We start from the raw sequence: 27,314 nt of genomic DNA, 5'->3' as shown, positions 1-27,314 counted from the left end.
AGCTGTTAAGTCGTTCAGAGGCCTTGCGATTTTGGAATAGTCCTTTATGAACCTCCCATAATATCCAGCAAATCCAAGGAATGACTTAAGCTCTTTGATGTTATTAGGCCTAGGCCACGTCGTCAGAGCAGCTATCTTGGCTGGGTCGGTCTCTACCCCAGTAGCAGACACAACATGACCGAGGTATTTAACAGATGTTCTGAAGAATTGACATTTCTCAGGTGAAAGCTTTAAGCCAAATTCCTTCAACCTCTGGAGAACTCTGAGTAATCGATCTTCATGTTCTTCAAGTGTAGCTGAGAAAACAATAACATCATCAAGAAAGACTAAGACTTCTCTCAAGTTCATTCCATCCATACACTTCTCCATTACCCTCTGAAAAGTACTGGGGGCATTCGTAACTCCCTGTGGCATCCTGTTAAACTCCCAGAACCCCATAGGTGTCACAAAAGCTGTTTTGCACTTGTCCTCTTCCTCCATTTCTACTTGATAGTAGCCAGACTTGAGATCCATAATAGAAAACCACTTGGACCCGTTCAAGGCTGAGAAGGCTTCCTCTATGTTCGGTAATGCATATGCGTCTTTGATGGTTTGTCTATTCAGTTTTCGGTAATCGACGCATAGCCGAATATCACCGTTCTTTTTCTTCACCACTACAATTGGTGAAGCGAAGGGACTTTCTGACTCACGTATGATGTTCGCATCTTGAAGCTCTTTCAAATGACGTCTGACAGCCTCATAATCAGAGGGATGAATCGGTCTGGGCCTCTGTTTAAATGGTGATGGATCCGACAAGCGTATCTTGTGTTTGATCTCAGTGGTATGACCAAAATCAAGGTCATTGTGTACAAAAACGTCTGACATTGAATTCAACTTCCTGGTAATTCTCTTCTTCCACTCTTCAGACAAGGGAGAGTCTGTAAAGTCAAAAGTGAGTTTACCAGATTTAGACACATGCATGGAGTTACATGTCGCGGAGGATGAAGTCAGGTGAGATGGCTCACTCAATGTTACTCTGTCATCATGACGTGGTAAGAATGACACAGCTTTAGGAAAGAATAACTCCGCAATGTTATGACCTGCTGATATTTTGATGTCATGTGCGGTCTCATTTTTCACCAAAACAGGCATCTTGAAAGATGGAAATGGCGGGCTTGTCATGACGTAGCTACAAAACAAGAGACCAGCAGGTAAGTTGGATTGGGGGGGCTCTACCATAAGGGGAGTATCGGTAGTTACTGGGACATGCTTTGCGTATCCAGTTAAAGCCACTCTTTCACCTGCAGGAATGACGACACTCTTTTTGCTCTGCAGCTTCACAGTCCCAACTCTGCCATTTTGTTGATTTATTTTGAATCTGTGATACAAATGTTTCACAAGGGAGGAGTATTGACCACCGTTGGCCCTGTGTTTGGCGGTGTCATCCTGAATAAGAGCACACTTTTCATACAGTGGATCCAGTGTGTTGGTGCCTATCAACAAGGGGACGTCCATGTTTGTTCTGTGGTCAGGCACAACAAGTGCTAAGGTAAGAATCTCTAAAGGTTTCCCCATGATGTGCTCTGGAAAGTTTATGTTGACTTGGATGTAACCTAGATAGGGTACTTCCTGACCACCCGCACCTTCTATGTCTAATAGGTCTTGAATGGGGAAGATGGGCTGATGTGAAAGGTAACTCTCATGGAAAGACTTTGAAATTGTGCTAACCTGGGAACCTGAATCTAGAAGGCTATCACACTGAACTCCTTCAACTACAACAGTTGATGTACATTTTGGCCCTATCAACCCACTTGGGAGAGCACCATCCACTGACTGAGCTGGGGAATGCGTTTCACAGATGACTGTTTTCATGGCTTTGTTTTGTGTGGGACATTTCGTTTCATTTCCGGGTGCAGTCAGTCCCTGTACTGCGACCCTGTCCAGTTTAAATGGTCATATTTGGTTTCCCATTCATTTTGTCTTGCTTTGAGTTCTTTATATTTCTGATCAACCAACGACTTATTTGGGGGATTTTCACACTGTCGTGCTAGATGACCATCATTGCCGCATTTGAAACAGAACCAAGCTTTCGGCCTTGGTTTTGGCGCTGTTTGTTGGGCTTGAATTTCAGCTACCCTAACTGAGGGGGTCTCTCGAGACGAATTCTGGATTTTGCTGGCATGCTTTTGCCTCCTTAGATCTTTCTTTTTGGTAAGTTGCATTTTTAGTTCAGAGACTTGTTTCCGTAAACCTTCAGTTTCTGTGATGTACACTCACCGGCCACTTTATTAGGTACCCCATGCTAGTAACGGGTTGGACCCCCTTTTGCCTTCAGAACTGCCTCAATTCTTCGTGGCATAGATTCAACAAGGTGCTGGAAGCATTCCTCAGGGAGTTTGGTCCATATTGACATGATGGCATCACACAGTTGCCGCAGATTTGTCGGCTGCACATCCATGATGCGAATCTCCCGTTCCACCACATCCCAAAGATGCTCTATTGGATTGAGATCTGGTGACTGTGGAGGCCATTTGAGTACAGTGAACTCATTTTCATGTTCAAGAAACCAGTCTGAGATGATTCCAGCTTTATGACATGGCGCATTATCCTGCTGAAAGTATCCATCAGAAGTTGGGTACATTGTGGTCATAAAGGGATGGACATGGTCAGCAACAATACTCAGGTAGGCTGTGGCGTTGCAACGATGCTCAATTGGTACCAAGGGGCCCAAAGAGTGCCAAGAAAATATTCCCCACACCATGACACCACCACCACCAGCCTGAACCGTTGATACAAGGCAGGATGGATCCATGCTTTCATGTTGTAGAAGCCAAATTCTGACCCTAACATCCGAATGTCGCAGCAGAAATCGAGACTCATCAGACCAGGCAACGTTTTTCCAATCTTCTATTGTCCAATTTCGATGAGCTTGTGCAAATTGTAGCCTCAGTTTCCTGTTCTTAGCTGAAAGGAGTGGCACCCGGTGTGGTCTTCTGCTGCTGTAGCCCATCTGCCTCAAAGTTCGACGTACTGTGCGTTCAGAGATGCTCTTCTGCCCACCTTGGTTGTAACGGGTGGTTATTTGAGTCACTGTTGCCCTTCTATCAGCTCGAACCAGTCTGGCCATTCTCCTCTGACCTCTGGCATCAACAAGGCATTTCCGCCCACAGAACTGCCGCTCACTGGATGTTTTTTCTTTTTCGGACCATTCTCTGTAAACCCTAGAGATGGTTGTGCGTGAAAATCCCAGTAGATTAGCAGTTTCTGAAATACTCAGACCAGCCCTTCTGGCACCAACAATCATGCCACGTTCAAAGTCACTCAAATCACCTTTCTTCCCCATACTGATGCTCGGTTTGAACTGCAGGAGATTGTCTTGACCATGTCTACATGCCTAAATGCACTGAGTTGCTGCCATGTGATTGGCTGCTTAGAAATTAAGTCTTAACGAGCAGTTGGACAGGTGTACCTAATAAAGTGGCCGGTGAGTGTATGTCTGGAGGACATTTGCGCTTGCATCTTCAGAGAAAGGCGGTTCATGCACAAGTTGCATATTCATAGAGGACCTGGGCTTTGTGTTCCCTAAGTGGCGTTGCATGCGATCCTGCTTTGCAGATCTCCTGTCTTCCTCTGTTCTAACTTGTAGAAGGAAATCAGAGAAGTCAGGTGGATTTTCTGTTTTAAGCCCTAATTGCAGTGCTAGAATAAGGGACTGGTCCCAACATCCACGCCGAAACTGTCGCAACAGCTGTTTGTTTGCGTCTGCTTTCGCAATGCCATCCCTCTGCATAGCTGTAGTGATCAGCACTTGTAACCGCTGCAAGTATTCTGAGGCTTTCTCTCCTGTGTTTTGATGAGTGCTAAGGAACCTTGCGAAAATTTCTTCCCCATCCTCAACTAACCCATATGCTGAGTCGAGGAGCTTCACATAATCATGAGGAGCTGCATCTGGGCCTAGCTGCCTGATTAAATCAGAGGCTGGTGGAAGCAGACTTTCTAGGATTTTACGTCGCTGCATGTCAACAGGGGTTTTATCCTGATTCATAAGCTCCACATGGAGAGACCATGTCTGAAAGTCAGCTTCATTCGTAGGTTTAGGAAGTTTGCCTGAAAAAGGACGAAGTCTCTTAGATCCCTGGCTTGAGGCACTGGAGTTGTCATTTTTAATAACATGCTCTACAATGATCCTCTGAACGTCAGGTGGATTGATTATGTCATCGTCTGAAGCTTTTTGGTTGATTTGAGCTGACTGTGTTGTCTGTTTCCTTGTTTTAGTGCTGAATGTAGGGGAAGCACGTTGGGTTGGGTAAAACCTAGTGTGTGCTTTATGGACTAAAGGGGTCCTACTGTCATCGGAATCTGCCTCACTATCAGAGTTTGAACTGTTACTCAAGTCTAAAAGATCTGCTCGCACTGTGGGTAGCGATTTGTCAGGAGTAGGAGCTACTTTATAAGCCCTATCTATCCGCCACATAATGTTAGGATCTCTAACACTAGGTAGATACTGTGGGAGGTAAGGAGCTAGGTCCATGACTGATTGCTCAGACTCAAACTCAACTAGAGCTTTAACTCCCTTCTCTTGTCCTGTCTGTCTCACCCTAAGAACTTTGTTCACAGGCCCAAAAGCTGAACAGGATTTAGTTATCTCTTCATCAGTATCAGTTGTGGTAATACCCTCAACATACACAGCCATTTTCAAATTCACACCATATTCTTGTTCAGTATCCATGACTGCATTGAATTTGACACAATTTACAAAAGCAACTGGAAAAAAAAATGTTACAATAAACAAAAAATATATATTACAGTGGGTCAATAATCTGGTTTAACCGGCAATGTAAACAAATTCAAGTTTAATCTTATTTCTCCTCCTGGCTGCTGGCTCGCCAAATTATGTAAGGGTCACTTATTATAATGTAAAGTGAAGTGCTACCTTTCTAAGGAACTTTTCACAGGAGGAGTAGACAAATGAAAGCACCAAATAGTTTACTCAGAACATATAGCCGGCATTTATTGAACATCAAACATCAACCAGTATGACCTTGTTTATCTTTTCTGTGTAATGTCCTTTTAGTTGTGAAAATCAGTGTTTCTCTTAGTTCTCAACTTTTTGTTTGTCTCTTACACAAGTTGAGAAGAAATAAAAAACTCAGAGCTCTGAAAAATCTCAAAAAGAAAATAAAATAAAGTCCATCTACCCGGGTAGTGTGTTTTTTGTTTTTTTAGTGGAGTGAATCTCTTATCTGCACGATGCAATGCGGAAAAGATGAGTAGAAGCAGTTCGTGATGCAGGCAAGATGATCCCTCGCGCCCTCTGCTCTTCTACCTCACGTGTCCGATGGTGAATCCGTCCAATGGAACTCCCTCTCAAAGCATGCATCCAAAAAAAAAACAACCGGAGAAAAATCACAAAAGTAGGTAAACTTGTTGTAATTTCGACCCTTTGCTCTGTTATTTCCGCCTTAGAAGTAGGTTTGGTGGGAAAAACACTTTTAACTGTTATATTCTTTTCTTTTAACTATTATTCCAAAATGGAAAGAGGGATTCAGCTCTATCGTCCTGCTGTTCGCGGTTTCTGTCTTCTTCTATGAGAGTCGGTGTATCAGCTTTCCTCTCTATGCAGTGCCACCACTGCCACCTACTGGACGAATATGGTGTGCAGGGAAAACACAACTAAAGCAATCAAGAAATCAGATACTAAACTAAAAATGTAATGAACTGCTAGTAAGCTATTTTCGAGTGGGTTACACGGGCAACTGCTTTTTCGGGTGCAGTCATCACATCTGGAAACTGCAGGAGGTCCTTTACAGCTTTCCCAGTTGGGGTCTTCTGCTCTATGACATGATGCAGAGCATCTGGTGGCAACACGCTTGCTAAGTGCACCACAATAGGACGCCAACACTCGATTACATACATTGGTGCCTGTATGAGAGATTTGTGTCCCATCTGTGAGAGCAGTGGGATCAGAGATCTTTCGTAGGAACCTGCTGGCACTCGTGTGGTTCAAGAGCATCAAATAGTGAATCACTGTCAACAGAGTCAAAGTCCTCCAAAGCCTTTTGAAGGACCTCTCTCTCCTGTTCAGACACGTACTGTAAGAAGTTGTCCTTTAAGCTGCTAAAGGTTGTGGAGTACAGTGCCTCTTCAAGGAATGGTGTCGCCAGTTTCACTGGGAAATAGCGAGCAATCTTCCACCCTACTACTAAGATTCTAGCAATAGCCTGCCACTCTTCACACTGATAATCATGCCTAATAAAGGGTACTTTCACATCCCCACCCATGGTGCACCTTTCATAAAAGTCTGTCCAAAACCCTGTGAAGCAGTCCCGGGTCACACCACTTCCCTCCCCTTCTTCAAGTTTTCCATTAGGTAGGCGCATCTTAATAAACACATCGGCGCTTAAAATATCTGGGTTTGTGAAGGCTTTGATTAGGTCAGTGAGACAATGCCCCCGCCTAATAATCAGTGTAACCGGAGCACGTTCACCCAGTGTCTGGTCATTCCATGGCTCTGCAACAAGGCTGCCAAATTCCTGCGGTGGCTGTTCGTTTGAAGGACCTGGTTGATGTTCGCTTGGACTCTGCAGTGGCTGGTCAGGCCAAGGACCTGGTTGATGTTCGCTTGGACTTTGCAGTGGCTGGTCAGGCCAAGGACCTGGTTGATGTTCACCTGGACTCTGCAGTGGCTGGTCAGGCCAAGGACCTGGTTGATGTTCACCTGGACTCTGCAGTGGCTGGTCAGGCCAAGGACCTGGTTGATGTTCACCTGGACTCTGCAGTGGCTGGTCAGGCCAAGGACCTGGTTGATGTTCACCTGGACTCTGCAGTGGCTGGTCAGGCCAAGGACCTGGTTGATGTTCACCTGGACTCTGCAGTGGCTGGTCAGGCCAAGGACCTGGTTGATGTTCACCTGGACTCTGCAGTGGCTGGTCAGGCCAAGGAACAGATTGAGGTTCAACCAATCTCTGTGGTGGCTGTTCAGTGTCATCCAACTGCACATCTTCAGTTGCCACAGCCCCAATCGTAATCTCGAGGTCGATCTCTTGGTGAATGTCATCCATATCTTTTACTTCAGTTGAAGCATGTGGCTCATTTCCTGTGAGATCAACAGTTGGAGTTGAAGTTAAATGCACCTCTGCTTCCTCTTCCTCAGAAGACAACTCCACTTTTTCTCTTTTGGTACAAAGATACAGTCTAAGAATTTTTACTTTGCTTTCTTCATACAAGTTATCAACAGTGTTCCAACTGTTGACATGTACCTGAGAGGATTCAATTTCAGTACAATAATCTGAGAGCCTTTTCCTTTTTTTGAAAAACCACTTGGGAAAAACAGGTCTTCAGCTATTTTTTTTATTTCAACTACCGTTTTATCTTTATCAATTGTGAGGTGTCTCGTTCCTCCCCCATTGATGGTCTTCACTTGTTTGTACCGTTCGTCTTTTTCATTAAAGTCCATCCATCCAAGCTCAACCCTTCTATCTTTTTTTTTGGCATTTGCATTTCCTGCCAATGTTTTTTTTTTTCACATCTACAGGTTCATCTCTAGACAGTCTCTGACGTAGCCTTGTCAGAATAGACTCTTTCCTGGTCTTTGTGTCAAGTGAAGCACTGGCTTTCCGACAGAAGGCCACAGTAGCTATTCTATCTCCAGCTTTTGGTATGTACTTTGCCAGGTCTCCATCATTCATTACTGGGATTATAGATGCATCAATCTGGAAAAAAACAAAAATTGGGAGCATGTTTAGATTGACCTATAAATAGTAAAATATTTTTGTAACTTCAAAATTTGTATAACTTCAAATCATTATATATGATCAACGTGTGTAATTAATAATTAATGAAATCCTTTTCCATTTTCCAGTTATTTCGGTTTGGTCATTTACAGATCATTCAATCAATCAATCAATCAAATCATTAGAAACATGATGGGCAGTAACGCGTTAGAAATAACGCGTTACTGTAATCCAATTACTTTTTTCTAGTAACGAGTAAAGTAAGGGATTACAATTGAAAAAAAACAGTAATTAGATTACCGTTACTTCCCCGTAAACAGCCTGCGTTACTGCGTTAGTTAACCGTGATTTTGTTTAGTCAGACTGTCTCGTGACATGAGTCGTGCGTGAATAAAAATGATGTATGAGCGCCGCGACATCGGTAAGAGACGACTAAAGCAGAGAGAGCAGCCGAGCTGCCAACTCTCACACACGACACCCCCCGATTTCTCGCGCTGAAGTAGGGCTGAACGATTAATTGCATTTGCGATAAAATCGCGATATGATGAAACGCGATTTTGTAATCGCAAGAGCTGCGATTACACTGGTCACGTGACACCCGAGAGAAAAGCAGTCTGCGAGATAAAGCATCAACTTGCCACGCTACGCGCGTTCAGAAAAGAACAGTTTATTGTGTTATTTATTCTCTCCTCTCCTCAACAATCCTGGATCGATTCAGAGAATTTCAGAATCGAGTATGAGCTTAGTTTTTAAACACAGATGCGTGATGACGCTGCGCGTGCTTTAGAAACGAACCGTGTTCTGAATCTGCTTGCTTCTATTTTCTCGCTATCTCTCTTCCTCACTCACACACACGACACCGCTCTAAACTTCCAAAACATAGTAACGTTATTTCATAAAGTTCGGTATTGAACCGAATTACAACAAGGACATTCGCGGGCTTCATTGAACAGGTTTTGCCGCTTTGCTTGATGTTATAACGTTACACTTGCCGTGCGCGTTCTCTCCCGCGGGAATTTTCTTTACAAATGCTTCACAGAGGCACTATTTATGTCTTTTGGAATGCAGTTGGCTTATATATTAAAACCATGAAAATCACTGAGAAGGCTGCTTTCATTTTAAAATACTAACGCGTGCTTTGTGAAGAGCGCTCGTGCATGCGGCTGTGAGTGACTCATTGGTAAATGTACTTGCATGTCAAAATGCTTTTATGACGCGAAATTAATGTAAACACAGTCAGTTGTACGGTCCAACAGGACAAACCACATTTACAATTTCAAAAGAGATATATGCATTAGTGTGAATGCAGCTTATCGTATCTAAACTGAGGGGAAATCACTCTTCATTCAGACAGCCTACTTTTAAATACCGAGACCACTCTTTGTTTATTGCTTGTAATGTTTTTTTTGTTTGTTTCTCTTTATTTACTAGCTTTTATATTTTGAAACTATTTTATTTTAACATGTAATTGGTTTAATTAAATGTTTTTTATATTTATTTTTTATGTGTTTTTACACATGTAATTAAATACATATTTTAAGAGTTATTAAGATTAATTAATAAGAAAAAAAGTAGATCAGATCATGAGCTATCTAAAGATTCCCATCCCTACTGTACAATGATTTATTGCTTGTCTTTGTCGACTAATACAGAAGGTAAATAACTTTTTTTTTAATCGCATATTAAAACGCAATCGCAATATTGGTTAAAAAAATCGCAATTAGATTATTTTCCAAAATCGTTCAGCCCTACGCTGAAGTGTCAATCCCGTCGGTCAAATGCCTGAAAGATGAGTTTATCTATTGAGAATGAGGAGTTGACGTCATTTTACAGTGCCCCTCCCCTTTCCGCCATTTTGGTAGGATTCCCACGGCAAAACAGTATTGATTACGTGTGTTTTTAGCTCGGTAGTAGAGGAGTTTCTCGCAATACCACACTGTTTTACCATGACTGGAAGTAACTGCTGTGTTAAAAACTCCTCCAGTAACTCACACAATACATATGGAAAACATAGTAACAATGGAATTAAGTTTTTTGGGTTACCGAAATTGACACAGCAGGGAGAGTCTGATCTAACGAGGAGACGCCGGATTGCTAGGTTTGCTGATGCCTTTAGTATACGATTTTCACTGTTTGCTGTGCCTTAACGAACATATGCAAAAGTGTTGTTTGAGTGCCTTGTTCATTACTTTTTTATTTCATTGAAATAAATGTTTGAAACAACTTGATATGGCTTAACAATATTTATTGAGAACTGAAATATATAGGCTATTTGGACAACATAAGTTTCATGGAGAACTTAAGTAATAATAATGAAATTATGATACTGTTATTAGTGCAAAAGAACAAATATATTGATGCTGCTTCTCCAAATACAGCTGTTTTGCACTTTGTGTGAGTTTGTTCCTGTAAGGTCCCTTTTCTTTCGCCTTATCTTTTAGCATTGCTTTACTTTCTTCCTTTTTTTCTCGTATTCTTAGATCCGTCTCTGTCCTGCCAAAATAATAAATGCGCGAAAATTTAAGAGCTCTGGAATGTTTAGTCGCGTCTATGGGTTCTAGGCGTTGCCCCTGGTAACCGATAGCGTCTCCTACCATCATGGCCGACAGGCTCATTCATTCATTCATTCATTCAACTTTATTTGTCCCCAGGGGGAAATTTGAAGGCACATTACAGTAGCTTACATAAGCACATTGCACAACCAACACTACACAGCACATATCATTAAAAAACTAAAACCTGAAGAAATCATTAACTCCTATTAAAGTTCAAGTTCATAAGCTGGACGGCCCTCGGGATGAAGGTTACTTTCCTCCTCTGTGTCCGACAAAGCGGACAACGGAGTCTGCTTCCCGAGGGTAGCCATTCAAACTCCGAAAACAGAATGTGAGAGGGGTCATTAATAATCCCACGTGCCACCTTTACAGTCTGTTGGTCGCATAAGGCAGTAAGAGTACGAACAGGCTGGTCAATGATCTTTGAACAGACCTTAACCACGCTCGACAGACGGTTCCTGTTAAGGAGAGTGATGGAATGAAACCAGCTAATAAATGAAAAAGTTATTACATTTTCAATGAAAGAATAATAAAATGTCTTAAGAATAACTTTGTTAACCCCGAATGACTTCAACTTCCTAAGTAGATATTGTCTCTGATGACACTTTTTAAGGATTTCCTCTGTATCTACAATCATCGGTGTAGAGGATGAAAAACAGTGGAGAGAGGACACAGCCTTGTGGAGAGCCTGTGGAGGTGAAGAGGTTGTCCGATAGGGTGTGGTTCACCAATACCCTCTGTGATCTTTTGGTGAGGAAATCAAGAATCCACAGGATGAGTTGGTGGTTGAGGTGGAAGCGTGTGATAAGCTTCTCTGCCAAAACATATGGCTGCATTGTATTAAATGCAGATGAAAAGTCTACGAAAAGAAGTCTAGCTGAGGTGTTAGGTATTTCCAAGTGCTTGTGGATGGTGTCTAGGATGAATATTTTTGCGTCATCAACCCCCCTGCCAGCCTGATAAGAAAACTGCAAAGGATCCATCATCGAGCTAGTTGCCTTGATTATGTATTCCTTGATGATCCTCTCCATGGCCTTCATGACCAGGGAGGTAAGAGCGACTGGTCTAAAATCATTCAGGACCCTGGCGGTGCCCTTCTTAGGGATGGGGATCACTATTGAGTTTTTCCACATCGCAGGGACTGTGCCGCTGTTCAAAGAGCCCTGGAACAGATGCTGAAACACACCTCCCAGCTGCTCAGCACAGTACCAGAGGGTCCGCCCACTGATGCCATCTGGCCCTGGAGCTGAGTTCTTTTTAGTCCTTTTGAGGGCACTCACCACCTCTGACATATTAATACTAAGGCCATTATCATCCGGTCTTAGGGTGGAGATGATTGACTCTAGCTGAGTACTGTTATCTTTTTCAAATCTAGTGAAGAAGGTGTTGAAGTCATTCGGGAGTGAAGTGGAACAACTTTCTGCTACTTCGATGGGTTTGCGGCTGGAAGAGACAGAGTTCACTGCTGCCATGTTCTTAATACCCTGCCAAGCCGCGCGGAGGTTCCCTTTTGCAAAGGTCTGCTCCACTTTGTTCTTAAATTTCAGCTTGGCAATTTTTATGGCTCGCTTGACCTCTCTATTAACCTCCTTCTTCTCGAATTCGGAACCAGTAAAAAATAATCTCTTTTTCTTATTCAGTATGTTTTTTAGATCTTTAGTCACCCAGGGTTTGTTATTAGGAAAAATGGTAACCTTCTTAGAGGGGATTATACTATCCACACAGAACGTGATGTATGCTGAAACTGTATCCACTTGCTCACTGATGTTAGCGGAACAGGATGTAAGAATATTCCAGTCCGTGGTTTCAAAGCACCCTTGAAGCCTGTCAATACCGTCCGGTGTCCACTGTTTAATATCCTTGGTGACTTTCTCTACTCTCTTAACCACAGGTGTGTAGGCGGGGGCAAGTAGTATACTGCTGTGGTCAGCAGAGCCCAAGGGGGGGGGGGGGGGGACGGCTCTGTAGGCATCCGGAACTGACCCATAGCATTTGTCCAGTGTTCTCCCTGAACGGGTAGCGCAGTTGACATACTGAAAGAATCCTTTAATTGATTTATCTAAAAAACAGTTATTAAAATCACCCATGATAAACTTAGGGGCATCCGGAGATATCAGCTCTAGTCTGTCGAGCATATTTTTGATGTAATCTGTAGCAATGGATGCATTTGCCCTGGGGTGAATGTAGACCAGAATAAAAAACAGTTGTGGAAATTCCCTAGGAAGATAAAATGGACGTAGGGAGACAGCCAAGAGTTCAATGTCAGGATTACACAGTTCTTCTCTGACGACAACTGTTTTGCACCAACGTGGATTAATGTAAAGGCAAACGCCACCACCATGGTGCTTACCAGTCAGTTCATTATCACGGTCCAGCCTCACAGGCGACCCGAAGCCATCTATGTACATACTGTCACTGTTGTCACTTCCAGACCCCACCCAAATCGGCACGTGACTCCTCATTCTCAATAAATATAACCGTTGAGCCACATTTGTGATTGACTAGTTATACCGCAAATTATTTAAAATCTCCCGGAATCTAGAGCGAGCGCGCAAACTTCAAAGTCCAAACTTAGTATTGCGCGCACGACGAGGAGAGCAAGAGAGAGACTTGCGTACTATGCAGAGAGCATCCTGATCTGGAAACAGGACCACCATTGAAGAATGTCAAAATTCTACCTCAAATCTGAGCAAGCATGTCACGAGACAGCCTCACACGGTTACCTAAAGCAGCAAGCCGGTACAGGAATGTGAAACTTACTGGAATAAAAAACAAAAAAAAAACCTGAATCCCCCGTGACATGACCGCTGCAGCTACTTGCTGATGGGACATAAACACCGTTTAACTCCGAAAGAAAAAACAAAACAAAAAAAACTTGAAGCCAAAATACGGCATGCAACAGCATTTTCTGTTTTTATCAACCAATTTTTACTCCTCTCTGCACTTTACTGTTAAAAGACGTAAGTGTTGATAGTCAGGAGCGACTTTCATGATTTCTTGCAGTATTATACATCTATTCAAATGAAGGATTTTAAAAAATATATTTATTTTATATGCTGGAATATGTAGAAATTTATATTAACAGAAGAAGGGCTGTCTTAATTTCATTAAAATGGTGGAATATGCAGAAAATAGGTTTAAATGTTCAACAATTTTCTTCTAGTCTGAGACTGTTGCATTTAATTAAATTTTTGCTTGATGCAATGTGCATAAAGTTAAAATATTGAAACAAATAAAACAAGTTTAAAAAAAGAGAATGTTTAATTTCATTACATAGAATTAGGGTGAAAGGTCTATGCTTTAGCGCATTCAGGTCGTGCATCGTGTTTTTGAAAAGTAACTTAGTAAAGTAACTAATTACTTTTGAAAATAAGTAATCAGTAAAGTAATTGGATTACTTTCTTGGAGAAGTAATCAGTAACTAATTACTATTTCCAAGTAACTTGACCAACAGTAGATGACCAGGTGCGGAAGCTAAAACTTATTCTGCCTGCCCTTTACTTTGGAATAAAATGCAACTCATTAATGACAACATCTGTTCATAAAATTAACATTAACACATTAGTGGACCATTGTCCACACACCGGAAGCAAGCCTGTCTAATTCATTTTCATTCTATTGAATATTTTCCCAATGTTATTCTCTTGTAAATGTTTTTAAACTGAAAAGTAGAGGTGGCTTGTTTTAACTCATTACGGCAACTATTCCACAATTTAACTCATTTGTTTGATAAACAGTGTTCTCTTAATGTAGAATGTACTTGTGGTTGGTTAAATATACATAATCCTCTAAGATCATATTTACTTTCTTGCTGGGAAAATAATAATTGCAAGCATTTAGGAGTTTTATTATATTTGACTTGGTAAATAAACTTTAACGTGTACAAATCAACTTCAAAATTTTTGATTGATGAAACGGTAAATTACTTGGTGAATTGTAAGGTGCATAGTTAATTAATCTGATAACCTTCTTTTGTAATAGGAAAATTGGATTGTTTCTAGTTTTGTATGTATTTCCGCAAATTTCAATACCATACATTAAGTATGGTGTGACAAGTGAACTATAAAGTAAATGTAATGCATTTTGTTCAAAATATACTGCAACTTATAAAAAATTTTCGTTTTTTTTTTTTGATACTTCCTTCTGAACGTTAAAAATATGCTATTTCCATGTCATTTTACAATCAATAATTACTCCAAGAAATTTTATATGATTTACTCTTTCTAATGCATTTTCATTAATAGTAAACCTGATCTCATTATTTAACTCTTTATTACCAAATAATACCATAAATTTCGTTTTGTTTAAATTTAGTGACAATTTAATCAAATCAAACCAATTCTTTAGTTTATACAATTCTTTCTCTACCACCAACACAAGCTCTGTAAGATTTGGGCCAGAACAATAAATTGTTGTTTCATCCGCGAAAAGAATAAAATTTAAAACATCCAACATATTAGTCTTGCATAATAAATCACTATGTATTACTTTATGGAACATTCAGTTTCTGTAGTCTTAGGCTTTTGGTTCTGCTTGAGGTTTCTGTAACTTAAAAGGATGATATTTTACAAATTGTATCATGAAAACACTACTCAAATGTGCAATTATTTATAGGGACAGATCTCAATAAATGCAGGCAACTACAACAGTAGGATGTTAAAACAGGCTATTATAATACTATTCGATATTAGAATGAATGCATTGACGCAATACATGTCTTGTGAATTGTCACATTTCAAATAGGTTATTGCTTGACAGCCTCCATATGCTGCTGAACACAGGTCTGACGACACTACTCTCAGATGGGCAGCGCGCATCCTTCTATAAAAGCTTGACAAAAAAAAATAAATAAAAGCAAAACCTGACTCCTCCCAGGCTCCAACACAGCCACGAAATCTACAATGAAATGGGCTAGCCTCTTGCATCATTTGAGATGGTCCTCCTCACTGCAGAACATGAAATCCACGGGGAGGAGTTGGATCCACCTTACATATCTAAACCCCACGATCCCTAAACCCATCCCTAAACCTACCCATCTCCACCCCTTAATCCCTAAACCCAATCCTAAACCTACCGGTCTCCACCCCTTTTATCTGGATCCAACTCCGCACCCCCTGGATCTTGTGTACTGCATTGAGGTGCTACTGCTTGCATCTGCCGATGTTGTTTCTCTGCAAGTTAGCTCTTGCTAGTGTACCGTCTTCAATATGACAATGTGTGTCTATGTTTTATGACTGCATGCAGTTGCCCAATAGCATTATGTTGCAGTTGTATGGCCACTGGCTGAGGTAATGATCTGGACTTGGTTGATGTTCACCTGGGTTCTAAAGTGGGCATGTACATGAGTTAACTACAAAGATAACCTGCGCAGAACAGTTTAGAGATGCAGCGTAAATTGCCATAGCAGCACACCTAGGATAAAACCAATGCACCTTTTGTAGTGGGGGTTGATTGGGAAATTACACCAGACGTCACAAAGTTACTCCTAAAAAAAATACCTGGATAGGGCCTGTACTACGAAGCAAGGTAACTGGCTTAAGATTAATAATACCAAAGTTCTCTTTTAAGAATAATAATAACAGAAATGAGGCTGATTCATATGTAAAGTGGCTTATCTTACCTTTTCATTTTCCAGCTTCTGGATAAATTCCTCATCAATTTTCCGCTGAATTAAAAATCCTCTAAGCTCAGCATCCATTCTTTTTCTTTCCTGGGTAAAGGGGATTAAACTTGCATTACTTTTGCAAGTAGAGAACTGTGGATTGTATATTATCTTGCCAAGCAAGATTACTCTTGTTGATCTCACTATTGAGAAAACTCGTAAAGAGCCAAAGGGAGAATGGTTATTTGAAGTTGCTGGCCTCTACTACTCATCAGAAAAAAAATGCACTAGTGAATAAATAGATAGTATGGATATGCTCTTACATAATAAGACATCTCAGTAGGTAAATGAGGAGAGACCATAATCCATTATAGGTGATGACATTGTGTCATATTGGTAGGAAATTCAAATACTATGAATAGGCTACTCTAATATTAACTGAATATACTGCTCATGATTGTGAGCTTGGTTGCTATAAATACAATCTGTCACCTGTTAACCAATCAATATGTCTTATCAATAGAATAACATGACAGAATACCAATAAATGTCACTGTAAATCTATTGGAAACAACAAACATAGACAATAGACACACTGACCATGCCGCTGCTTTGCTCCACCTCAGATCTTAACAACCTCAACAGTCACAGATTCCATCCCATCCGTTTGTGTTATAGCATATAGTTTTAGTGTTTAATGTATGGTGACATATGCTTTAAAGGTTCTCTAAGCGATGCTGGGCCAAAACATTTTTTGTCACATACGTCAATCGTCTCCTCACTATCGGCTAGCTGCCTGTCCCCTAAACACACTGTAAAAAAACGCGGTCTCTGTAGACACCACAGGCTCCACAAACGGCAACAAAAACAATCATGTCTCACCCGGACCACGAAACCTAACAAACAGTGTTCCAGCCAATCACTGGCAAGAAGTATTTGAGGGTGGGTCTGGGGGGTTAGTGCGCGTGCACATGAAGGGGGTGTGTGTGTGAAGGAGAGCAGCGAAGCATCAGAGGGAAGTTTGAAAAATGGGCGACACACGACCAAAGAGACGTCGTTCTGAAGAACAAATTAAAAAGAAGAAGGAGTCGGATAAAGAACGTGCGAAGTTCCGAATTTACATCGGTAGCAAAGCTTTTGAACGATGGCGAGAACTCGGGCGGCAGAAGGGCTTCCGGTCCGACATTCAGGTTGCTCTGTTTTAGCTGGACAGGTGGGTAACCTTAAATTGTTTTTTTTTTATTCTAAATTGACGCTTATGTTCGCCAAACCCACACAAGGATATAATTAGCTAGAACTATGCACGTTCACAATTATTTCAGGAAGCACGGAAGGGAGGGGTAGGAGATGAGATGCGGAGGAGGGAGGGTCTAGCTAGCCTCTGATTTGTTTGAAAATATTCCGAACGTCAACACCCAGGATCGCTTAGAGAACCTTTAAGTTAGTGTGTTCTAGGGCTGTAACAATATATCGTTTCACAATGTATCGCAATACAAAAATGCAACAGTATATGCATCGTGGATATAGTGACAATATGTATCGTGGATAGTTTTCTCGATACATTCGTGGAACTTAGTTCCCCAAAAAAAATAATTACTGTGTGAGAAAGTTTTCAGAGTTTTAGTGTCAGTACTACATTAAACTACTATATATAATATTGAATATAATGCAATAGAGGAATATTTGTGTCCTGATATAAATGTAAAATGTCTAATGTTACCAGTACAAATTGACTGACATTATCTTAAATACATCTAGTCTCTAAGTGTGTAGATTGAAAGCATATTCATTTTAAATAATAGGCTAATTCTGTATTTTCAGCTTCAGAATCATGTCTCTATTGTCCTGTGCATTGTGTTTCCAGCACCAAGTCCATTTACACACAATGTAAAAATTAATAAACAGTTAATTTTTCTTTCACATTTTAAAGGGATACTCCACTTTTTTTTGGAATTAGGCTCATTTTACCACTCCCCCAGAGTTAAACAGTTGTGTCAGAATATCAGTAACCAGACAGTTTCTGATCTCATTGACTTCCATAGTATATTTTTTCCTACTACGGAAGTCAATGAGACCAGAAACTTTCTGATTACTGATATTCTTCTAAATATCAGATCGGCTGACTGGATTATTAAACGGTAAAACACAACTGTATAACTCTGGGGGAGTGGTAAAATGAGCCTATTTCCAAAAATAGTGGAGTATCCCTTTAACATGTCTTGGAGTATAGCAATAATATTGTATTGGGAGTTTAGTGTTGTGCATCGAACCGTGACATGAAGTTATCATTACACCCCTAGTGTGTTTTTATAATGGTCTCATTTAAACAGTATTTGAGTTTATTGAATAGCACAATGTAAATTAAATATATTATTATTATTATTATTAGGACTATTAGGCTATATGATTACTTGATACACACTACACGGACAAAACTGATATTTCACTGCATCCACTAATAGCCAATGGTCAAAAACTAGTGTTGACAGACACCATCAATTAACAGAACACCACCACATGAACTGCCGGGCTTAGTCCCTGTTTCTAATGCCTGGTTCAGATTACAAGATTTTTGTGTCTGTAACGAGCTGACTGAGAAATGATTGATTTTACTTTGCGTCTGAATAATGTACGCGTGGGTAAACGTGTGTATAAACGTCTGGATAACGTACGTGTAGATAAACGTGTGGATAAACGTCTGGATAACGTACGTGTAGATAAACGTGTGGATCAACGTCTGGCTATTAGCCTAATACTTCGGCTGAATTCTATCATTTGTACTATTGTACCTTTTTAATTTGGGATATGATCTCACACATACACACAAACACACACATACACACAAACACACACACACTGTTTTCATGTTTTTGGGGGTTTACAACACTATATATCTCATTTATATACATCTATGCTGCGTGTTTAATATTGGTCATCATGTGACCAATCATGTGACGCTAGCAGTGCAGCCGCTAGCAGCACCCCCAATAAACACCAAAACACCGCCTAATTTCTGGAATCAATTAGCCTTTATTAAGGCTGTGTTCTATGCAGCCCTGAAACACATGTTGCAGGGAAAAACGAAAACTTTCTATTTCGAGACATAAGTCATTATATCGGCATAATTATGTTATTTCGACATAGTTATTTCACGATTTAGTATCTCGTATATCTAGTTATACACGAGTGCCACGAGTTAGTATCTCGTGGCCACGAGTTATCTCGAGGCCACGAGTTAGTATCTTGAGGCCACAAGATAGTTATAATTAATTTTTTTTTTACCAAAGTGGGACTAGAGGGGCTCCGTAAAATGTAGCATCTAGGTACTATTATAGTATGCAGTTTCGGACGCAGCATATGATTGACGCATAATAGCTCTATTCGCACGGCGCTATTTCCGGTGAAGATGTACGCTCGATAACTTCCGCCGATCGTAGAGTCCAATGCAAAACCGAGAATTTATATTGAATTTTATACTCCATGGTTATAATAAAGAAACGTTAGTCACAAAAACAGATAAAACAGACACCCCTCGTTGTGTTTATAAATGCTTCTTTTTAAAATTATATTAAACACAACTATATAAAATTACATCTAAATGTATGAACGTTTCGTTTCAAAGACGGGAGGACAGTAAATTTTGAAGACTCTGCCATAATCCCGTTTTCCTCCACTTTAATCTCCACAACCGGACGAGCATCCTTGCGTCAAATGCGGAACTTATGCGTGCATATAGCCCATACCTGTTGATATGTTCCTTACTCCAGACAGTTGGTGGTTCTTCAATTAAGAACCATATAAATATATTCGCTGTATTGACAAATGAAATGAAATTATCAGTGTGAGGTGAACTCAAATTACACAACATTGCGACGCTCATAATTGTATGAACATTAAGGCTTAAGCTGCTGATTATAGACCACTTATATATTGGGTCTTACATACTGTATATTCGATGTGTAAAACTCATTGATGTAAAAAAAAAAAAAAAAAGCCTAGTATTAAGTGTTTTAAAGGGATAGTTCACTTAATGTGAACTGAAATTAATTTTTGTTATGTTTTATCTTACCTCAAGGGCATCCAAGATGTAGGTGTCTTTGTTTCCACAGTATTTTCAATTTTGATATTTTTAGGTCAAACCGTTCTTGTCTATCAGTCCTATAATGGAGGTCTATGGTCACCACCTCAAAGAGCATGCACAGAGAAGTCCAAAATTACACATGATTTAATGACTCGTAAATGTAAGTACACATTGATGGCCTAAGATGAAATGAGCTTTAAACTTATCCACTTGTCCACGAGTCATTTTAAACATACAAATATACACATCTAAAATCTCAATAAATGGTCACCATTTCTTATTAGCTTTTTAGATTTTAACCACCTTTTTTGTCATGGTTTAATTTTATATCCTGAATTTAAGTTGTGAAATAGATTCAGCAGACAAACATCAATCAAAAACCACTGTATAGCATATTACAGACTCACAGCAATAAAAACACAGAATCTCAGGTTCAACATTTAGATTTATTGTAATGACTGAATTCTGTCATGTAAAACATCCCTCAAGAGGCCGTGATAGGTCAAGTGGAGGAAACAACATAAAAAAGGAAAAGAAGTGGGCATCTGGAGAGGGGTGGTCCTGGACATGCTGAGGTCACCGCCTGCAAGAGAGATCAGACCAGGATATCACCAGACCCTCATTGTGTACTTATACAACCACACACATCCATACCAAATATATAAACTAACGTAAACAAACGGTCCAGACTGTAAACATAAACAGTGCAAAACATGTCTAAGAGCAATTCAAGACACAAATAGAATCTCTATAATAATTTCCTCAAATTATAACTCTTTTCTCGATTCCAAGGACTGAATATGAATATATAAGAGATTGCGATTGTAGATCCGTACAGTGTGAAGCTTCTCTCAGGCTTTGAATAAAAGCCTCTAAATGTACAAGGCCGAACCCATCTGGAAGTGATTTGATTTGATACTAGTCTGCCGGTAGGAGTGTGGGGTCGGAGGAAGTACCTGTAGGGTGAGGCCTCTCACTCGTCGATGTACTCGAAGGGCTCCGGGGCCTCGGGCTCCTGCTCCTCCTCCTCAATCTTGGGGCCGTGAGCAGAAACAGGCTCCACAAGCTCCTCCTCTTCCTCACTGGTGTCTTTCAAGATGATGATGCCACCTGTGTGTAACTGAGAACAAAGTGGACGAAGACGATCACTATACTGTGTGTTGGTAGTGGTCTAGAAATCGGATTTACTCCTTCTAAAGCACATATTTGCATTTATGAAGTCTCCTAAAATCCAACAAGAAAAGACAATTGTCAGCTCTTAAAGAGTGGTTCTCTAACACTCACAACAGGCCTAGATTAAGAGTTAAATGAGAACTCCGGCGATCAATGAACCTTTGGTCTAATAAAACATCGGTACCTAGTCAATCGTTCTCTGAGATTTGTTTTCATGATAATCGAATGTAAAGAGTTTTATCTCTAAAAACTGTTTAGCGTATAATGCTAGTAATGGGGGCATTGACTAAGTAAAAAGAAATCGCTAGTTTATACCACTAACAAGGCTCAAAATAGCCCCACACTAACACAGTAACATAACGAGGCTCCATACATGCGAGAACGTTGTAAGTGTGCAGACCGTTTAATAATAAGATATTTTATAAAGACAGTTCACTTCATGTATACAGACAGGAGCCATCTTTGGAAAACAGACACGACAAGTCAAACCACGAACGTCCTGCTGAGTGATCTGAACTGTATGATGTTCAGCGAACTTCTGAACTATATGAACGGCGTTCATGGTTCGACTAATCGAGACTATGTTCTAAGATGGCTAAGGTGGTTTCATAGCCTACAAGCTTACAATAAAGGTGAAGTTTATTTAAGAAAAACCACGAATACATGTTATATTGCACCCCATAAACACAATCATGCACAGAAAAAAGCAGTAAACCCCACCCCTTTAAGAAGAGAGAGGACAACACAATCATCCTCACTGCTTGAAGACTCCATTTTGTATAGTTTTGCGATTACGGATTAATACGCATCGGACTGTGCGTTTTTTTTTATTATGACGAATAGGAAAATTTCAGACTCAGTGTGGTTTATTCACTATCCCGTCACTGATGGAGTTTGGGTTCATGCCACTTTTAGTTGGGGACACTTAATATTCAACACTATTATTGATCTGCTGCATTAACACCATTATATGAGAACTGAAATGGACGATGACATCACGGTTTTCTCCAGAGCGGCTATAGATATATAAATGAACTAAATGAATAACTTCTCTAGAACAGAAATGAACCATCACTGAAGTTGAACTGCTTTGAGCTGTGTGTGATGTAACAGCGGCGCTGGACTCACGGGTTTGAAGGGCTGGTATCTGCAGTCCGGCATGGTGAGGACCTTCAGCTGGGCTGGCATCGCACGCGCTGGGTTCTCCAGCATCTGGAAGCTTGGCTCTGGCTCTTTCTTCTTCTCTTTTTCCTTTTCCTTTTCCTTCTCCTTCTCCTTCTCCTCGTCTTTCTTCTCCTTTTCGGCCTCTGCCTGCGTTTCCTGCATCAGAAGATAAAGCGTTTGGTGTAGAGTCCGACCGATAAAGGATTTTGAAGACCAATACCGATACAAATGTTTTGGGGTTTTAAAATCCGATATATCGGCCGATATTTTATTTATTTTTTTCAGAAACGCGCAACAAAACATTAACAGATTTCCCTAACATAGATATTTGTAGTTATTTATGAGTTTTAACTAAAATAGTACGATAAAGAATTTTAAAAATAAACTTGTTTCTTTTATTGTCACAACAGAACAGAGGAACATCAAAATATATTAAAGTTCTGATTAATAAAATAATAATTAGTCCGTACATTGCCTTATAAGCTACCTTATAATTACAATGTCAGCTTGATTATCCCAAATTCTTTCCATCAAGCTACAATCAAACCATTTTCAATCATCAGTCACGTTTGATACTTTTTATGTCTAAATATTCACTCCTCGCAAGTATAACTTACATTTTACAATGCAGGGACTGTAACTAGAGATATGCGAGTTATAAATACAGTAATCATTACTTTATTTAGACATTGTGGTTTCCAAGCTCATTAATGTTAACGTTAGCGGTCTTCCACTGATGATAGTGGCATTAGCTAGCTTTGTGGTTAGCTAGTCTATGATGAGCCATAATTTAGCAATAGATAACATCATACTGCAAATTGTAAAACGTACATTTTTAATACAACAGGCCAAGGAGAGATGATTGAAGCGTGTTTCGTCCGTTTTTATTTTATTTTTTAAATATTCATTTATAACTGCAGAAAAATCCCTAATATCGGCCGATATATCGGTCTGGCTCTAGTTTGGTGGTGCATGTCATACTAAAGGTTTCGGGAAGTGCTTTGCAAAAGGTCTAGATGTGTTGTTGGGCATTCATACCACTTCCATCTTTTCCTCCTCCTTCTCTTTCTTCTCCTTTTCCTTCTTCTTGGCTTTAGCCGTGATGGACAGAACGGCGGTGGAAACCTGACAGAAGACACGAAATAAGCCGTTAAATCTGGCTCTTGTTGAGATTTGTCCCGTCAGGTGTGAGTTCTCGGGTAATACACACCTTCTCCTTCTCTTTCTCCTTCGGGACTTCCAGGGGTGGAGGATAGGCGAAGGTGGAGGGTTTGCAGTTGGAGCGATACTGCACCTTCGGCATCTGTTAATAGGACAGAACTTATTCATTAGAAACTGAAAAAAAAAAAATCTGCGAAAGTGTTACTAGCATCTAATTTCACCAGGCTAAGGACAAAAAAGCAGGAAAATATACTGAGATATACTGAGAGAGAAAATATTAGGGATGTCCCGATAGAATTTTTGGTTCGGGATCGGATCGTTCAGAAAAAAATGGCGAGTATCGACCGATACCGATCCGATACCAGCACAGTTAAAAAAGTAAAAATAAAAAAATCGATACCAGCACAGTTAAAAAAGTAAAAATAAAAAAATCGATACCAGCACAGTTAAAAAAGTAAAAATAAAAAATCAAGTAGAATTTCTATAACTGTGTGTGTTCAATTGATAATCACTTGTTTGTGTGTTAAACACAATCTACTTAATATAAAGAAAAACAACAAATCAAAAATACATATAGATTATCATAAGCTATGCCAAAAATTTGTTTATAAACTAGCAGTAAAAAGTAGTAAAAGTGCGCAATAATTGTATAAAATCTGAATATTTAGTGAAAAAAAACAAAATCTGCGTTTTACCCAAAGTTGAACATTCTTTATCTCTCAAATAGACATGAAATAGACCTTTAGCTCCTCGTTGTGCTCCTGTCGTTTTAAAAATGCGATGCTCCCATTGAAAACTATTAGAAAAATATTCCAGCGTGTGAAAAATACGCTTTGGTGGATACAAATATCCTATGACAAGCGCTTCTGTGGTGTCACGGTGACGTCACATTTTGCAGTACAGGTCAGGTTGGACATTTCTGCTTACCTTCAGGTCCTTGTTGAGGCCGATGATGGCTGTGGGTACGAAGGCCAGGGAGAGAAAGTGAGAGAGCGGGAACCAGAACCAGAACTGGGTGAAGACCAGCAGGCCCACCACAGACGGCATGTGTGTGTGTCCTGTGCGAGACTGCAGAGAGATCGTCACGTTACGCCCACCTGAGAACAATCAGAAAGATGGAGTGTTATAATCAGGCTCCTCAACCAGCCTTTTCTCCTCTTAAGATCTAAAAAAACTAGGGATGGGCATCTTTAAAAAAATTATTGCATTTGAAAATCCGTTTATTTAAATGACGTTGAACAAAAAATATGTTCTTTAAGTTTACTTTTTTTTAAAATTTTGTCATCATTTCTGATCAAGCTTACGATTAGGCAATAAACACAACACAGGAGCCAGTGTGAACCAGACTTTATACACATATGTAAAAGGACAGGTCTGGCAAAACAGGACTATACTCTTGGATTGGTGTCATTACACTATATTTAAAGGCTGCAGGTGTCACACATGTGAGGCTGAAAGGAGAAACACTGGCGTTTCAGATGTCCTTCCCTGTCGAGGTGGAGCCGATACAGAAGCGGGCTGTTAATATGAGAATAAAGGTCACGGCCAAAGACGACTCCACCCTCAAACTGCCTGAGCGGACAATACCGGGAGTGAGGGATGAGTGCCAGGACGGGAAGAGGTGTGCACACGTCCGTAATGCATTGATAAAGAAGATAAATGGGGAGAGTGGAACGGTATCATCGTTTTGAAGCATCGATTTGGCTCCGAATGAAAGGCGTCGCAGACTATAGCTTACTTTTGTCACGGCCCGTTTCCTGTTGGCATCTACTGTAATTGCCAAGAGAAATGATGGCCTGTATTGTGTATTTTGACTGTAGGGACTTACATCATTGGTGACAACCAAAAACCCCAAGTGTTCAAACTCTCGGCCAAACCAGGCCATGAATCAAGCCAGACTAAGAAAGACTTTAAAATGTCACCGGGGGTCATAAATTCAACAAGCATTGCAATTTTCAGTCACACTTTAGTTTAGGGTCCAATTCTCACTATTAATTAACTATTAACTATGACTTCTTGCTTCAAATTCCGTATTACTGTGTATTAATAGTTAGTAAAGTAGTTGTTAAGTTTAGGTATCGGGTGGATTAAGGGATGTAGAATATGATCATGTAGAATAAGGCATTAATATGTGCTTTATAAGGACTAATAAACAGACAATATCCTAGTAATATGCATGATAATAAGCAGCTAGTTAAGAGTGGTTAACACTTTAGGGTCCAATTCTCAATTATAGCTTTATATTGCATAATCAAATATTGCACAATTGAATTTAGTAATTATTTTATTGCTTATTTGAGTACTGTGGCATTAGCTTAGCAACATTAACAAACACCACAATCATTTAATAGGCATGAAAATACACATTGCACTATTTGTTGATGTTAGCTTAGCAACATGCTGATGTCAAACTGCAATATGTTGTCCAGTTGTATGCTCAATGGAATATCAAAGTTGATCATGGGTGCACTATTTATGTAAAACATGTGGAAGCTTGATTCCGCCACCAAATAAAAAAAATAATAATAATTGCAACTTTATCACACAATTGCATGTTATAAAGTCACAATTGCGAGATATAAAGTCAGAATTGCGACTTAAAGTTACATAAGTGCGACTTTTGATCTCACAATTCTGACTTTATATCTCGCAATTCTGACTTTATAACACGCAATTCTGACTTAATATCTCGTAATTCTGACTTTATATCTCGCAATTCTGACTTTCTATCTCGCAATTCTGACTTTATAACACGCAATTCTGACTTTATATCTCATAATTCTGACTTTATATCTCGCAATTCTGACTTAATATCTCGTAATTCTGACTTTATATCTCGCAATTCTGACTTTATAACACGCAATTCTGACTTTATATCTCGCAATTCTGACTTAATATCTCACAATTCTGACTTTATATCTCGAAATTTTGACTTAATATCTCACAATTCTGACTTTATAACACGCAATTCTGACTTAATATCTCACAATTCTGACTTTATATCTCGCAATTCTGACTTAATATCTCACAATTCTGACTTTATAACACGCAATTCTGACTTTATATCTCGTAATTCTGACTTTATATCTCACAATTCTGACTTTATATCTCGTAATTCTGACTTTATATCTCGCAATTGTGACTTTATATCTCGCAATTCTGACTTTATATCTCGCAATTCTGACTTTATATCTCGCAATTGCGACTTTATATCACGCAATTCTGACTTTATATCTCGTAATTCTGACTAAATATCTTGCAATTCTGACATTATATCTCGCAATTCTGACTTTATATCTCGCAATTGCGACTTTATATCTCGCAATTCTGACTTTATATCTCGTAATTCTGACTAAATATCTTGCAATTCTGACTTTATATCTCGCAATTCTGACTATATCTCGTAATTCTGACTAAATATCTTGCAATTCTGACTTTATATCTCGCAATTCTGACTATATCTCGTAATTCTGACTAAATATCTTGCAATTCTGACTTTATATCTCACAATTCTGACTATATCTCGCAATTCTGACTTTATATCTCGCAATTGCGACTTTCTCGCAATTCTGACTTTATAACACGCAATTGCGACTTTATATCTCGCAATTCTGACTTTTTATCATGTGTTCTGACTTTATAACATGCAATTGCGACTATATCTCGCAATTCTGACTTAATATCTCGTAATTCTGATTTTATATCTCGCAATTCTGACTTTATCTCGCAATTGCGACTTTATATCTCCCAATTCTGACTTTATATCACGCAATTGCGACCTTATATCACGCAATTCTGACTTTATATCTCGCAATTGCGACTTTATATCATGTGTTTCTGACTTTATAACACGCAATTGCGACTAT

At 39.7% G+C, this 27,314-nt stretch overlaps 1 protein-coding gene across 2 annotated transcripts in view; it reads right to left on the bottom strand.

The window, feature by feature from the left end:
* Positions 1 to 20,377: 20,377 nt before the first annotated feature.
* psmd1 (proteasome 26S subunit, non-ATPase 1) overlaps positions 20,378 to 27,314 on the bottom strand; it is a 45,938-nt gene continuing 39,001 nt past the window's right edge. For both annotated transcript variants that reach the window (XM_089117753.1, XM_089117760.1), the window contains exons 20-25: positions 24,376 to 24,545; positions 23,498 to 23,590; positions 23,326 to 23,412; positions 22,252 to 22,443; positions 20,907 to 21,070; positions 20,378 to 20,533 (exon numbers count right to left, since the gene is read on the bottom strand). In XM_089117753.1, coding sequence (XP_088973879.1) covers positions 20,924 to 21,070; positions 22,252 to 22,443; positions 23,326 to 23,412; positions 23,498 to 23,590; positions 24,376 to 24,545 — 689 coding nt within the window. In that variant the 3' untranslated portion in view covers positions 20,378 to 20,533; positions 20,907 to 20,923. The remainder of the gene's footprint in view (positions 20,534 to 20,906; positions 21,071 to 22,251; positions 22,444 to 23,325; positions 23,413 to 23,497; positions 23,591 to 24,375; positions 24,546 to 27,314) is intronic.

This window comes from Pimephales promelas, chromosome 2, assembly GCF_988280905.1.
Source record: "Pimephales promelas chromosome 2, fPimPro1.hap1.1, whole genome shotgun sequence".
Lineage (NCBI taxonomy): Eukaryota > Metazoa > Chordata > Actinopteri > Cypriniformes > Leuciscidae > Pimephales > Pimephales promelas.
This window is presented reverse-complemented; position numbering and strand designations above follow the sequence as displayed.